Genomic DNA, 16,022 nt, shown 5'->3' on the forward strand with positions numbered 1-16,022 from the left:
AAATGAAAAAAAAAATAAATTTTTTTTTTTTGATTTTTTTTTCTGTCGTCACCGAGTATATGTCTAGTTATTGGCAATGTAATTTTCCAATGTTATGATTGTTGTTGTTTTCGTTGCCAAATATTATTATATTGGATGTATAGAAATATTTCATTTCATGGATTTTATGGATAAAAAAAATTGTTGGCTGATGACTGACTGAATATATTTGTTGGATATAGAAGGAGCGAAATTGATGGATATATTTTCATTCATAACATATATCATAGTACTTTTTATCCACGATAACTCAATGAAAATCTGATAGAAAATAGTACCAAATGGAATTGTTTTTGTAAAAGAGCGAGCCAATTCATCCGTACGGATAGAACGTTACGGCCGTATGTTTATAAACAATCACCATTTGAAATGAAATTCGAGAAATATATTGTTGATGCATATATGCATATTGAGGAATCTACATCATCATGGACATTGCATCTATACAAATGTCATTTATTGATCACAATTATCGATGATTTAGTTTATCGCAATAATCATCATCATCATATATAATAATCAACACACATGTTACCATAATTGCATCGCCTATAAAATTATGATAAATATATGCGCACATTCATTCAATTTTTATTTTTCATTATTATTAACCCAAAAATTATATCGAAAAGTTTGTTAAGATTAATATCGGCGTTTTCATTTTTTTTTGTTTTGTTTTTTCGTTAAATAAATAAATTTCAAATTTTTACAGACAAAACAATTCTTTGATTGAAATTCGTTGCAAATTTTGTGAATTTTCAACATGTCCAAAACAAAAACAAAAACAATGATTTCAACACATAAACTTTGTAATTTAGAATATAAAATTTGTTTACTTGGCGTAAGTATTGTTGGATTATATTTCATATATATGTTTAAACAAGAAAAAAAAATCAATCATTTAGTATTGAATTACAAAATAATTTTTATTTTTTTTTCAGGACACCGGTGTTGGTAAATCATCGATTGTTCAACGTTTTGTTCATAATACATACAATGCTTGTATGGAGAATACCATTGGGTTTGTTTATTCATCATGATGATGATGATGACATTCATTAGATTATTAATATCTACATTGTTTTTGTTTCCAAATTCAGTGCTTCATTCATGACAAAAACTATATACATCAAAAGTACATGTTATAAATTGAACATATGGGATACAGCCGGACAAGAACGGGTAAGATTATTATTATTTTTTTTTGTTTATTTTCAATGAAACAATTATAAACACAATCTTATTTATATATCAAGTATAAAGCATTAGCGCCAATGTATTATCGTGGAGCAAATATTTGTATCGTTGTCTTTGATGTTACATCAAAGGTAATAAATAACAAAAATTATTTTTGGGTTTTTAAAAAATTTGAGCTTAATATTTTGTTGTTGTTGTTCCATTCATCCATATTCTTTAGTCATCATTTGATTCGGTTCAATCATGGATACGTGAATTACGAACATATCTATTGGAAAAATGTTTAATTTGTATTGTGGGCAATAAATCCGATCTTGCCGATAGGCGTGCTGTTATGTATCATGGTAATGATTTTGATCTTTTTTTTGAAATTTAAAATTTCATTTTGATTTTAATCAATTCTGTAGAAGCAAAAGAATATGCCGATAGTGTCAATGCATTTTTCATTGAAACAAGTGCCAAAAGTTGCAGCAATGTCACCGAATTATTCATAAATAGTTTGAATCGATATCGCGAGATGGAACAATCATCATCGTCATCATTGACTGGCAAAAAAAATAGCCTCATTCATAAACAACAAAGATCGACAAGAATATCATTACAGGATGGAACGACAAATTCTGGAAAATGTTGTTAGCTATATATAAAATATATATTTTTTTCAGAAAAAAAAGAACAAAATTTCGAAAATCCATATATATCCATTCATTGACATATATACACACACACGAGTCATTTTATTGTGATATTTTTTTTTCTTCAAATTCATTTTTTTTCCATTTTATCATTTTATATTATCGTTTTTATATGGCTTTCGTTATCGACTTTTAAATATTAATCCTTCAAACGGATAATAATAATAAAAAAATACGGTCCAAAATCCATTGTTGTTGATGCTGATGTTGATGATAATGATTTTGACATTGACATTTATCGTTTAAATTCGATTGCCAATCAATCTATACAAGTGGCGAAAACCTTGATTGATTAAATTTTAAAATAAAAAATTTTATTCATTTCAAATTTCTATTATTTCCTGTTTTATGCACCAGAAAAAAAATGACAAAATGGGAAAAAAACAAAATTCATTACAGCGAAAAAAAGTGGTAAAAGAAAAATAGTCATCATAGTAGGTTGTTTATAAAAAAAGAAAGAAAGAAAGAAATAAATACGAGTAGAAAAAAATTCCAAATATTCATCAATCAATATAAATTATGAAAAAAATAGATTAAAAAAAATGTCGGAAATTTTACCAGAAAAAATAAAATAAAATAATCATTTCCATAAACTTTTTCTATAGATATAATAAAAAAAATTCAATAAAATTATTCAAGGAAAAAAAATATATTAATATATAATCGATTAATTTGAGCATTTGTATACTTATTAGAAAAAAAGAATCATTATAGAATTGAAAAAAAAGTAATAATAATAATTGTCTGATCCCGGAATTTGTTGTTGATGCTGAAAAAAAATTGCTGCAATTCATCGGTGGAACGTCGTCTTTTTTTTTTTTTTTTTTTTTTTGGTGAACCACAAAATTAAATTTAAAAAAAAATCCAATTGCATATTCATTTAAGCCACTTTTAATTGTCTCAATGCTTTATTCTCTTTTTCCAGCTCACGTACACGTGAATCCAACATTTGTACACGTTTTTCCAATTCTTCCATATATTCTTTTTTCTTACGACGAGATTCTTGTGCACTGATTTTATTCTTAATTTTTCGACGAATTTTTTTCAAACTTCTTTCTTCACTTTTTGTTAATGGAAATCGTTGTGGTATTGGATAACCTTCGGCGATTAATGTACGTTTTTCTTCTTCGGTTAATATAACTAAAATTTTTCGGATGGCGGTGAATGGAATGAATAAAAATTAAAAAAAAAAATACACAGATATGATTAGAATCAACATCGATCAAATAGTTCAGTAATGAAGTAAAAAAAAGGATAAATTTCGAATGGGAAAGAAAATTAAACCTGTTCAACATTTAGAGAAAATTATCATTTTGGGCAATTCGACAACAACAACAACAACAACAACAATTTTTTTTGGCCAACAATGAAATTGTTAAGAAGTTTATGTGTCTGTGTGAATCTTTCTTTCTTCGACAATCGGGCAATCATTCATTCATTCATTCATTTTTGCTTGGTTTTTTTTGCTGTTTTGTTTTGTTCAATCTCAATCTTTATTTTTTTTTTTCATTCATTCATTCATTCATTTATTTGGCCAACAAGCAAGCAAGCAAGCAATCCATTATCTTGATTCGAATTTTTTTTTTCATTTACTTTTGTTGTGTGTGTGTGTATATTGTTCATAATCACACAACATCATTGTCTGATTTTTTTTTATTTGTTTGAATTCTTTCATCATCATCATCGAAAACCTACACCCTTGATTTGTGTACGTATGTTTGTCTGCAGATTTTCTACTTATTTTTTGTTGTTGTTGTTGTCTGGATCTATTGTTATTTCTCGGTTATGGTTCAATTTTTTTTCATTCATTTGAGATCATTTTGTTCATTCAAGTGACAATGATGATGATGATCAGATCTACTCAGAGAAAAAAAAACCATCCCTCCTGTTTGAAAAACATTTTCTTTGTTTATTTCCATCCGGTATTTGATTTTTCTGTTTCAAATACCCGGTTACTTTGTTTGATAGGTTGATGGTTTAGTTTGAAAAGAATTTTTCTTTTTTTCTTTCTTAAAATAATTTGGGCCGGTTAATGAAGAAAAGAAACAGAGTGAGAGAGAGAGAGAGAGAGAGAATTTAACTTTAGATATTAACACTTCAAAGTAAGTGACTTAAGTCACCGACCTATAAGAATCAAATAAATTGTAGGTTCAATCATCCAAACCAAAGTTAAAACAGGTAAACTAAATGAGCAGGTAACCAGTGTGTGTGTGTGTTACCACGTTAAATACCGGTTCCGGAGAGCTTGTAAAACCTGTATGTTGCCATTTTTGTGAATAAAGAAAAAAAGAGAGAGAATCTTTTTTTTCACACAAGGTATATTTCTTTTCAAAATCTTTCAAAGTGTTGTAATCATCATCATCATTTAATATGAGAAAAGTAAGAAAAATATTTTTCTTTTCTCATTCTCTCTCTCTCTCTCTCTCTCTTTCTCTATTTATAGGAAATCATTGACCAAATCATGATGAAAAAAAAAGATTTCCTGATTTTCAGTAAATTTTTCTTCAAAAAAAAGAATGATTTTGTTCAATTCCCTGAAAAGTTTCCTTGAAATTTTTTTTTTTGTTATTTAAAGGATATATATTAAGAGAGGAAATGGAGCGATTCAATGATTCAGAAGCTTACCGGCTGTACCATGTGTTGCATTTTTTGGTTGAATCGATATTAAAGCATGTATACTTTGATTATTCATTGCTGTTGTTGTTGTGGATGATCCAACATTTGTTATTGTCATCGTTGTTGATGTTGTGGAATTCTGTTGTTGTTGTTGTTGTTGTTGTCGAGATTTTTTTATTCGACCAGATGTTGTTTGATTTCCATCACCATTTCCATTACAACTACTACTACTGACAATAATTTCATTGGTTGTATTTCTATAATGGATTTTTTTTTTTTTTTTTTTTTGGTTAAATTTTTTTCAAAAATCAATCAATTAATCATCTTCAATTTTTAATACCTTTGTGTTTCAGAATCTGATCCACATTGTGATGATGGTGGTGTTGGTGGTAAACATGGATTATTTAATAATGCAGCTAATGTAGAATTTTGTACAGCTACTGTAGCCAATGATGGTTGTTGTTGTTGTTGTTGTTGTTGTTTTAATTTTGTCGATGACAATCCATTGATAATTGTCGTACCTTTTATTGTTGTTATGGCTGACGTCGTTGAATTATTAAATAATAAAGAATTACTATTATTTGAAGATGATGATGATGACGATGAAGAAGAAGATGATGATGATGATGATGAACTTGATGATGATGTTGGTGATGATAATGTTCCTGTTGTAGTTGTTGTTGTTGTCGTTGTTAGACCATTACCAATAGTATTTGTTGTTGTTGTAAATTGCAGCTCAAGGTCAATGTCTTTGAAAAAAAAGAAAATATTTTTTTTATATAAGAGATTTATATATATTCAAAAGATCGAAAGAAAGAATTTTATCAAAACAAAGTAAAAAAAAAAGAAAAAAAATCAAGGAATGAATGAATGAATGAATTCAAAAAGAAAACACGCGAACAAAATGCGGATATATACGATGATGATGATGATGATGATAATTACAATAGTGGTTGTTGTATAACAAAATGAAAACATGGCCAGCGAACGAAAAAAGAGCGATGACCATTCATAATAATAATGGGGGACATTATTATTATTATTATTATTATCATATGTCAACCACCCCCCCTCAACCCAAACGAACAAGTTAAATTCATTCATGCATTTTTTTGTTATAATCAAAGGTCAACAGCATCCAGGCACAACAGCCCCCATTAAAAGTTTTTTTTTTTGCTGTGGGGGGAGTAGTATAAAACAATTCATAATAACAGATCATTGGTTATAATGATGATCATGGTGGTTGGTTTGTTTGTTGGTTGTTGTTGATCAGGTGTTGTGATCAGGTGTCCAAACCGTATTTATGTGTAGGTAGATAGAGAAAATTGTATTGAGCAACAAGTAGCATTGTTAAAATTTCAAATGAATTGAAATTGTTGTGAACAACAAGTTGATCATTCAGGTTTTTATTTTTATTTTTTTTTCGATAAATTCACATTCGAATAAATCGTGTGCCATATATAAGAAAATTGGAAAGAGAGGAAAAGAATTTCGTTTGTTTAGCAAATGAATATTATCATATTTGGGTTTGGTTCGATTTCGTGGTTCAATCAATTCAATATAGAATGGAATATATATTTTTTTCCAATGTTCAATTGATTGGTATTGAATAATTCAATCAATTTTAATTGATTGATTCGGTTTTATGTACAATTTTTTTCATTCTCTATCTGAGGATCAAGTTAATCCGGTTTTATTTAGTTGATTGGTTAGCTAGGATAGGTCATATCAAAAAAAAATATGAGGGTTATTTTGATACATAATAATAACCTATTTGGAGTGAGGATAAGTAACTCTAACCACTACATTGAATAGAAATGAATAAAAAAAATGATAATCGAATATATAATTTTCATTTTAGATCGATATTTTTGACGTGGCTAAAACAACAACAACAACAACAAGTAACCAACAAGTAGATTTAGATTATTCAACCTGTTCATCATGATAATCACAGAAGATCATCATCATTATGATAATTTTTAAGATGAATATATTCAATTATAATAAGTAGCTAAATTTTTAAATTCCATGAATTCTCTATGACATTTTTTTGTAATCTTTTCCATTTCTCAATTCTCAACTGATGATGAAGGGTGTGTGAGAATAATAAACTTTGTGTGTGTTAAATTATTTACTTTTTTTTATTGAGAAAAAAAAGTGTGAAAATTCTCGACATTTATTTATTTATTTTTTTTTTGCAATATACCTGATGTTAAAGGTGAACGTCCGGCAGAAGTATTATGATTATTATTATTATTATGATGGTGGTGGTGGACCAATGTTGATAAATGAGGATGATGATGATGATTATGATGATTATGATTATGATGGTTATGATTAGAATGCATTGTTAATGTTGATAATTTATTATTATAATGGCTACTATTATTATTATGACTATTATGTTGTATATTTGTTGCAGCAGCGGCAGCAGCAGCCGCACGTATAGCTCTCATTGATGATGATCCATTGGATAAATGTATATTTGAACGTTTTATTGACGCTGCTGCCGATGCGGATGATGGTATTGATGCTGTTGTTGTTGTTGTTGTTGTAATACCATCCAAACCATCTTCACCATCACTTAATGATAATGTTTCCGACATAAGACGATCATTGAATATAACTAAACTATAATTCCGTCTTGATATTGATGATGATGATAATGGCCAATATGGTTTCTAAAATTATTTTTTTGAGATTTCCGGTTTTGTTCCAAAAACATATGAGTGAAGGTCATCATTGTCCATGATGATTTTGTCCAACAGAAAATAAAAATTCATAATTCCGATAAAAAGAGAGAGAGAAAAATAAAAGAATCAATTAGAATTTCCTTCGCAATATTATTAGGTCAAAAGTTATCAGCGAAATTACTCTTCTGTGTCGTTTGTTTGTTTGTTTGTTTGATATTTCACTATATATCACAACATAATATTTGTCGGTTGTTCAATATGATATTGATATTAGTTTATTTTATTCAAATTTTTTTTTTGATTGTCTGTCTGATTTGATGTGTTCAAAGTTTGTTGAAATGTGGGGGTTGGAATGGTGGCAAATTATGAATCATAAATAATAACGAAAACCTTGATGAATGAATGAATGAATGATTGGTGGAAAAGGGGAGGCTACACACTTATTTTTTTCCTGGAAATTGCTTTCGCTCTCGTTGTTTTTTTTTTTTTTTTTAATGACAGACTGTGAAATGTGAGAATGTTAAATTCATCGACATTCATATTCCGGAAATTGGTAACTTTGCCGGCATGAATTTTTTTTTGTTCTATCTATTTGATTGAACTATAGGAAAAAAAAATGTCAAAAAAAATATACACATTTCAATCCTGTATATTTCCTGTTCACAACATACACACACACACACACACATGTAACTCTTCGACATTTTGATTTTTTGTTTTAAATTATCAAGCAAGCAAAACGCACACACACACACACATATCTATGTATGAAACTTGTCTGATGAAATGAAATATCAAAAGTAAAAAAAAAAAAGAAATTCGATTATCATCAAAAAAGCGCGACTGGCGCGACATGTACAAAACGTGGCCAATCAACTGTGAATTAATTTCTTTGGAATTATTTATCACAGCAAAAACTGCAGCAAAAAATCTCATCGTGGGTTTTTTTTGCTGCCATTTTTTTCCACTCGAATCGTGCTTATAAGCTTTTGAAGCTGATTGAAAGAATGTTGTTGTTGTTGTTGTTGTTGTTGCTTTTGTTAATTCTTTATTGCATTTTTTTTGGAAAATACTCGATAGAAAAAAAATATCTAGGTGGACACACCATAATCTATTGTAATGTTATCATGCATAGATGTCTAGTTGATTTATGAAAAATCAATCATGACTGGCGTGTCCTGCCATTTAACACACACGCACAGACAGGCAAGAATGTACACGTTGGAATCATACCGTTATCAAATCTCTATCTTTCTCGCTCTTTCTCTATCTCCCTCTCTCTCTCCCTCTCTCTCTCTCGCAAATTTTGATTGATTTGATTGGAAAAAAATTTGTCATTCTCAATCATCAATATGAATTATTGTTTTTTATTCATAAATGTGATAAAATGACATAAACGATTCTTTCAAATGAGATGCAATCGAATCTGTTATTTCATTTTTTTTCTGGAAAAAACCAATGAACCAATGAAAAGTAAATATCGTTTTTTCCAACCATGATGATGATGATGATGATGTGCAATTATTTTCAATTCAAGATTGCACACAATGCACACATGAATGTATACTTTGTGTTTAAATGTCAGCAGCAGCAACAGCAAAAAAAGTGGACATTTAAATTCCAACATTTTTTTTTTTGCTTTTTTGTCTATGACTTTTTGACATTTGTCATTTAAAATGATTAACACAAACACACACACACACACCAAAGAAAGATCGATATCAGCGTGGCCATAAAGATAAGATACCGGTAATGACTGAAATGAAAAAAAAAAATTCAATCAAAGATAGCATACGCAAACGCAATCGTCTTAAGTGTACCTGTTGATCATTATTTTCTGAAGATTTTTTTTTGCTTGTTTGTTTCTTTAGATAAAAAAGTAATTTTTTTCAACCAGAAAACAACCTCTTTGTTTCATTTTAATATCCTTTATGATGTTCATCAGATTACAGGATTTTTAATTTGTATTTGTTTTTTTTTTGTATTTGAATAAATCTGTCTGATTCAAGCAGCTTAATTTATCAGATTTTGATCATTCGATTGTTGTTGTTGTTGTTGAATCGATTTGAATCGAATGATTTTTAATATGTTTGTTTGTTACAGATCCTGATCTATGGTTTTTTTTAAAAAAAAAAGATTTAGATTTTTTTTTTTAGTTCTTTTTGCCATTTGTGTATGAATAGTAAAATCGCCCTTATATAGAACATTTATGTAGAACAACAAAATTCGGCCATAGACATTTGAGGAAAGGCAACAACAACAACAACAAAGATTGATGAATCGATGATTGATTGTAATGAATGAATGGATGAATAGAAAAAAAAATTTTTTGGCCCATATAAAATATTATTATTATTGTGAATGGAATGGGCAAGAAAAATATGTAAATGTTTAAAACAATGAATGAATGAATGAATGAATGAATGAATGAATGATGGAATGAAAAATGTTCGAATTATTATTATTTTTCATTTCATTTGCAATGAATGAATTTTAATATTTTTTTTTTAAATGTTGTTGTTTCAAATAGAACAACAAAAAAAACATTAACAGACAAACACATAGACAGACAGAAGATTGGTGATGATAAAGAGAAGATATCTAGGTGAAAAAAAATCACATACCTGTAATGATTGTAATTCATCATCATCATCATCTTCAAGTAATGAAACATCATCGCATGTAGCATTATCTTCACAATCATCCCAATTTAATGGTGATGAACGGCTTGATGAGAATGCCGTTTCCATGTCGATGCTTAAGCTCGATAGGCTACTACTGTTCAACATTTTGTTGTTGTTGTTGTTGTTGTTGTTTTTTCCAGGAATTATAGTATTTGTGTTTGAGAAAAAAATAAAATTCAATAAAAAAAAATTTTTTTTGAAATTTTATTTTCCAATGGTTCCAGTCGTCGGTCACACGAAAATTATTTGATAGAAAAATAGATTATTTGAATCTTGTGTTCTGATGAAAATGGAATGGAAAAAAAAAGAAAAAAATTTCACAAATTTTTTCGTTTCAGGAACAGGAATTTATAAATTTCCAAAAAAAACGACGATGATGATGATGATGATTTTGATGACAAATTAAAATATATGTTTGGATGAAGTGATGATCCTCATGTACACACACACACACAGGGGACCACTTGAGACATTAATTTTTTTTTTATATTCAATTGATAATCAAAATTAATCAATCAATCAATTAAATCAATTGATAATGATTAGGCACAAAGAACACAGACATACACACACACACCTGTACAGAAATAAATTTTAAAAAAATGAAACAAAAAATAATTTTTTTTTGTTGCTCACTGATAAAATCTAGGATTAAGAATTTTCTGTTTTTTTTTGTTGTCGTGGATTATTCAATTGAAGAAGCCAATATAGAAAAAAAAATAAAAATCGTAAATGCCGGTAAATTGATTTCTATTTGGAAATAATAAAAAATAATTGCAGCATCACACACACACACACAAACTCGTTGTGTATGAAATAATATTTTGCCGGTATCCGTATACGGCACTTATGCACACATAGGCACCATACACACACGCACACATCGACGATGATAACGTTGATGATTATGACGACGACAACGACGACGACGACGATGATAACTATACGACTGACTGCTCTTTCCTTTCTCTCGATGATCGAATATACACATACACAACTGAATTCACTTGTTGAATTAGAAAAAAAAATCAAATTCAATTCAGGGATCCTTTCTGAAGGAGACAACAACGAATGAAATGAAACGAAATGCAAAAAAAAACCCGTAACCTAACCAAAAAAATAAAATAAACGAATCAAACTAACAACTACCACCACGATGATGATGATCAACAATGAGGATGACGGCAACAACAACGACCACCACCACCATCACTATCACCATGGTCATATTATGCCATACCACCATTACATCTTCTAACATCACCAAAACATTAATAATTTTATCTTCTATCTATCCATCCTGTTTTTTTTCTCTATGTTCTATACGGCACATACACACACATTCCATGAAAAAAATACCGATTTCCAGTTTTTTTCAATTTTTTTTCAAAAACACACACACACACACAAGTTAAATAAAGTGGTTAGGATAGAGAAAAAGGCAGACCCACACACACACAGGGAGAACGAGAGAAATTACGGATCGACTACGGCGTGATCAAAATATATCTTTCAATAATAGTGAATTGAATATGTACAACGTTAGTTTGTGTGTGTGTGTGTGTCTGTATGTATTTTGGATAGATGAATAGAACTGATAGACTAAAGAAGAAGAAGAAAATGATTATGATGATGATGATGATGATTATTTTGATGATGATGGAGAAGAGAATTAAAATACCATTGGGCCCCTACCACCTGTAATATAAAACGTGTGTGTGTGTGTGTGTGTGTGTGTATGCGATTGGAATATAACAGCATGAGAAATGAATGCGTGTATACAAACTGTATGTATAAATGGTCAGGTAAAAAAATTTTTTTTTTTTTTTTGGTAAAATTGCTATACATTATGATGAGATTTTAATCTCTCTCTATCTCTCTCTTGCCTTGGCTATTCTTGTCTTCTTTGTCTATAGTATTTCTTTTTCTTTATTCAACAAATAAAATGGAAAAAATCTGTATGAATGTTACATATTTTTGTTGTTGTTGTTTCGTTTGAAATAGTAAAAAAACTAAACTAATGCAACAGGTGTCTGTCAGTTTCCTATACGTTTGTTTTTGTTTTTTTTCTGGACAATCTGAATGTGTGTGTGTGTGTGTGTGCATGTGTATGCGGCGATAAACAACCGGGATTTGTCAAAATTACAATTGAGTTGTTGTGTACGTTTACCAGATTCGATAATCATTCGGTCCATTGAATGTTAAAAATCAAGAAAGTCAACAAAATCCAATCGGATAAGATAATAAGCAAGCAAGCAAGCAATGATCATATATTCATTTCGTTTCGTTTACACACACAAAAAACAAGAAGAAGATGAACAAGATAGATAACCAGTTTTTTTTCTGCATGCATTCCATTATTCCTTGATTACTGTAAATATTTTTTTTATATATTCATCTTCTTTTTGTTTGCTGCCTGACTGTCTGTCTGGTATATTCACATTATTCTTGGATATTTGAATTTAAATTTGAATTTCTTTTATTTTATTTTTTTTCATTCATTTTCACCGTTATTTTGATAAAAAGACATGTGTACTCAATTCATTTCTCAATACTTTGATCGATTGTCGATTGTCGATTGTCGATTGTCGATTTTGATTGATTGAAACACAATCATTCAGCCATTTTGATTCAGCCAAAAAAAATTGGCTATATAAAGATTAACCTATGATTATAAATAAAAATAGGCATTCAATTCGAATTGTAAAATATATGATGATGATGGTTGAATGGTAAGAATGTTATGAAATGTGAAAATAAATAAATAAATATATTTTCATCAGTTTTTTTGAGACATATCAGACAAACAAAAAAAAGAGTTGAATTGAGAAGCAAAAAAAAAAAAAAAAATGGTTGGTTAGATATTTTTTTTCCCCACTCCCTTTATAAAGTCTGTTACCTATCTCTCTCTCTCTCTCTGTTGTTATTATTGTTGTTGTTTAAATACCGAATGAAGAATAATAAGAAGATAACCGATGATGATTTGCCAGAAGTATCATTATTATTATGGTAATCGCCATCATCAATGATGATGATGATGATGATGATAATGAACAGAACCACGAACATGGAGTCGGCAGCGATGTTGATGATGATGATGATGATCCAATCAAGTTAAGTTAGTTGTTTTTTTCCCATTGAATCGTTATTTTGATCATGATGATATATCAGTAAGATAGGGTGGAGAAAGAAGAAGAAATTGTTCAAATATTATTATCAAAGAATTCGAACACAAAAAAAACAAACCAATGATTCGAAACCATTCGAATAACAAGTTCTTAACATTTTTCTTTTCTTCTTTTGGGCAAAGAATGAACAGAGTAAAGATAAAGATATAGAAAGAAAAGCTGTAGTATGTTGATGGCGTTGGCTTAACAACGGCAAGTAAACGAAGCGAGAAGTGAAGGAAAAAAAAGAGTCTGGAAAAAAATGAAAGAAAACTTGTTGATCATCATCATCATCATCATCGTCGTATAATCATAAAAAAGGGGAGCTATTGATGATTTGGGAACAAGGAGCAACCCATTGCCATGCCATGCCATGCCATGCATACCTGAAGATGATCGTCGGTGATGATGATGATGATGATGATGAAAATGACAACCAGGCATGACATGGCATGGAATATATGATTTTGATTTTCTGTTCAATTTTGAATTAAATTTATCTAAATTTTTTTTTCTTTATTTCTTTCCCTACTGGTTCGAAGGTTTTCTTTTTGATTTTATTGAATCACTTCATTATTACATATTGGATCGTCAATGGAATGGATTGAAAATGATGAATTTTGTTCAACTCTCGATTATGATGATGAGAATCGATCATTATTGTGACATGGATAGTTTGTTTCTAGGGAAAGATTCCTATTTGAAAATTTTTTTTTTGTTCGATCCATTCGATTCGAAAATTATATTGGGTGTGAGCCGTTTTCTCTCAATAAATAAATGTAGTAAAAAAAATTTTTATCAATTTCACACACATACATTCTTAATAAGTGGATACAATGTTCTCCAATGTCGATGTTTTTTTTTCTTCTTGTTGTTGTTGTAGCCAAATGGAAATAAAATGCAGCAGAAAAAAAAAGAAAAAACCAAATTAAATGAATCGATTCGTTGGAAATCATTTTATTTCATCAATTTCAAATACCGAAAACAAGTTTATAAAATTGAACGTAAACACACACACACAAGAAGAAAGAGTAAGAGAGAGAGAGAGAGAGAGAGAGAGAGAGAGAGAGAGAGAGAGAGAGAGAGAGAGAGAGAGAGAGAGAGAGAGAGAGAGAGAGAGAGAGAGAGAGAGAGAGAGAGAGAGAGAGAGAGAGAGAGAGAGAGAGAGAGAAAAAATAGATAAAAGTTACAATCTATTCGGCCAATGGCCGAATCTCGGATAATTTGTTTTTATAACAAAATCAAAATGGAATAAAAAAACAACAACGACGACGACGATGATGATGATGATGTTGTAATAAACAAAATTTATGTTTTACCATTTGATTAATATTATATCAATTATCATTATAATCATTATCATGATTCAATGGAAAAAACAACAACAAACAGTAAATAAGATGGGCAATTTCAAATTTATCATGGTTATATGTTTAAATTTTTTGTTTTCTTTTTTTTTGACCATTTGATTTCCACCATTGCTGAATAGTAGCCATAATCGGGAAGAAAAAAAAAGAGAAAAGATAATAATAATAATAAGGTCTTCGGGTTAATTCCATTGCCATCATCATCATCATCATGAGTATTTAGTAGCGGTAAATTTTTCAAGAAAAAAAATCATGTTATCTTTCCCATTTGGATTTAAAAAGAAATTTTGTGAAAAAAATAAAATTGTCGCCTCTAAAAAAAATTTTAATGACCCTTGGTTGTCCATCATCATCATCATCAGAGCACGGTTAATCATAAATTTGGTTGAATTCAGATTCAAAACAAGATGATGATACAAAATGAAATGCAATGGCCGTAGTAGATGAAAATATACAAAAAAAAAAAATTCCATCCAGCCAAACGCAATCAAGAAAAAAAACGAAAGAAAAACAAGCTGATTGCTATAATCAACACATAATGGCAACAATTTTATGAATGTTGTGTTTGTGTATTTATATGATGGCTATTCAAAATGTCTTTTTTATTCATATTTATGAATAAAAGATTCAAAAAAAAAAAAAAATTTTTATTTGTTTGCCGTGTCGATTAGAATCACTGTTGCTGCTGCTGCTGTTGCTGCAGTGGATGAAACACGCCAAAAACAATCGATGAATTCGATCAATAGATGTAGATAATAATGATAATGATAATTTTGGGTGGAAAAAAAACAAATTTATATCAATCGATCGGTCATTCATCTAGTCATTTAAATAAAGTGAAAATTATTCCACACACACATGGTCAATTTTTTTGTTTTGTTTTTCGTTAGCTATTGATAAATGAATCTTTTGATAGAAAGATCAAAGAAATACCTATGAAGATAAATGAAGAGAAATTGAGCTAGATTCAACAAATTATATTATCATTATCATCGTTATGATCGTCATTATGATCGATGAATTTAATCTTTTCTGTTGTTGTTGTTGTTGTTGTTGTTGTTATTTAGGCCTGTAAAAAAAATTTATATTGAATTATATTTTCAAATGCTTGAAGCTACTACTGTTTTTTTATTTATTTATTTATTTATTTGTTTGTTTGATGTTTGAATGATTTTCAAACGAAAAAAAAAATTATTATTATTATTGATGATTAAAATTGGAACAAGATCAATAATATATGTTCTGGGTGTTGTCCGATGTATTGAAAAATAAAATAAAAAATAACAAAAATTGATCTTGGACCTTTCTTCTTTTTTTTTGCTACATTCGTAAGATTAAAATCGATCATCATTGTCGATTGGATATAATCAATCGACAATGATTTCATTTTTGTGTGTGTGTATAACTTGTAATAAAGTACTTTTATTAATATGTAAACCTTGTGAATTTTTTTCATTTTTAATTCAGAAAATTCAAATTTTTTTTTCTCTCTCCTTCATTCAATCAATTCCATTCAATTCATTATTCATTATTATGAACAAAAAAAAAATAAATCCCCTTT

At 29.0% G+C, this 16,022-nt stretch overlaps 2 protein-coding genes across 3 annotated transcripts; one reads left to right on the forward strand and one right to left on the reverse strand.

Moving 5' to 3' along the window:
• The first annotated feature begins 752 nt into the window (after positions 1-752).
• Positions 753-2,116, forward strand: LOC124494196 (ras-related protein Rab-22A). Its single transcript, XM_047057364.2, has 6 exons — positions 753-880; positions 981-1,060; positions 1,140-1,221; positions 1,296-1,367; positions 1,457-1,580; positions 1,644-2,116. Exons 1-6 carry the CDS (start codon positions 803-805, stop codon positions 1,871-1,873), a joined length of 666 nt encoding a protein of 221 aa, XP_046913320.2. The 5' UTR covers positions 753-802; the 3' UTR covers positions 1,874-2,116.
• A 106-nt stretch (positions 2,117-2,222) lies between these two features.
• Positions 2,223-11,138, reverse strand: LOC124494200 (uncharacterized). Of its 2 annotated transcripts, XM_075731932.1 has the most exons (6): positions 10,564-11,138; positions 9,868-10,504; positions 6,757-7,231; positions 4,888-5,296; positions 4,557-4,804; positions 2,223-3,071 (listed from the first exon to the last, which is right to left on the reverse strand). In XM_075731932.1, the coding sequence occupies exons 2-6, from the start codon at positions 10,030-10,032 to the stop codon at positions 2,812-2,814; spliced, it is 1,557 nt and encodes a 518-aa protein (XP_075588047.1). In that variant the 5' UTR covers positions 10,033-10,504; positions 10,564-11,138; the 3' UTR covers positions 2,223-2,811. The 2 variants fall into 2 exon arrangements, with proteins under 2 accessions (XP_075588047.1, XP_046913323.2); XM_047057367.2 differs by having other exon boundaries at positions 9,868-11,133.
• Between the last annotated feature and the right edge of the window lie 4,884 nt (positions 11,139-16,022).

The sequence above is a fragment of the Dermatophagoides farinae genome, chromosome 6, assembly GCF_024713945.1.
Source record: "Dermatophagoides farinae isolate YC_2012a chromosome 6, ASM2471394v1, whole genome shotgun sequence".
Lineage (NCBI taxonomy): Eukaryota > Metazoa > Arthropoda > Arachnida > Sarcoptiformes > Pyroglyphidae > Dermatophagoides > Dermatophagoides farinae.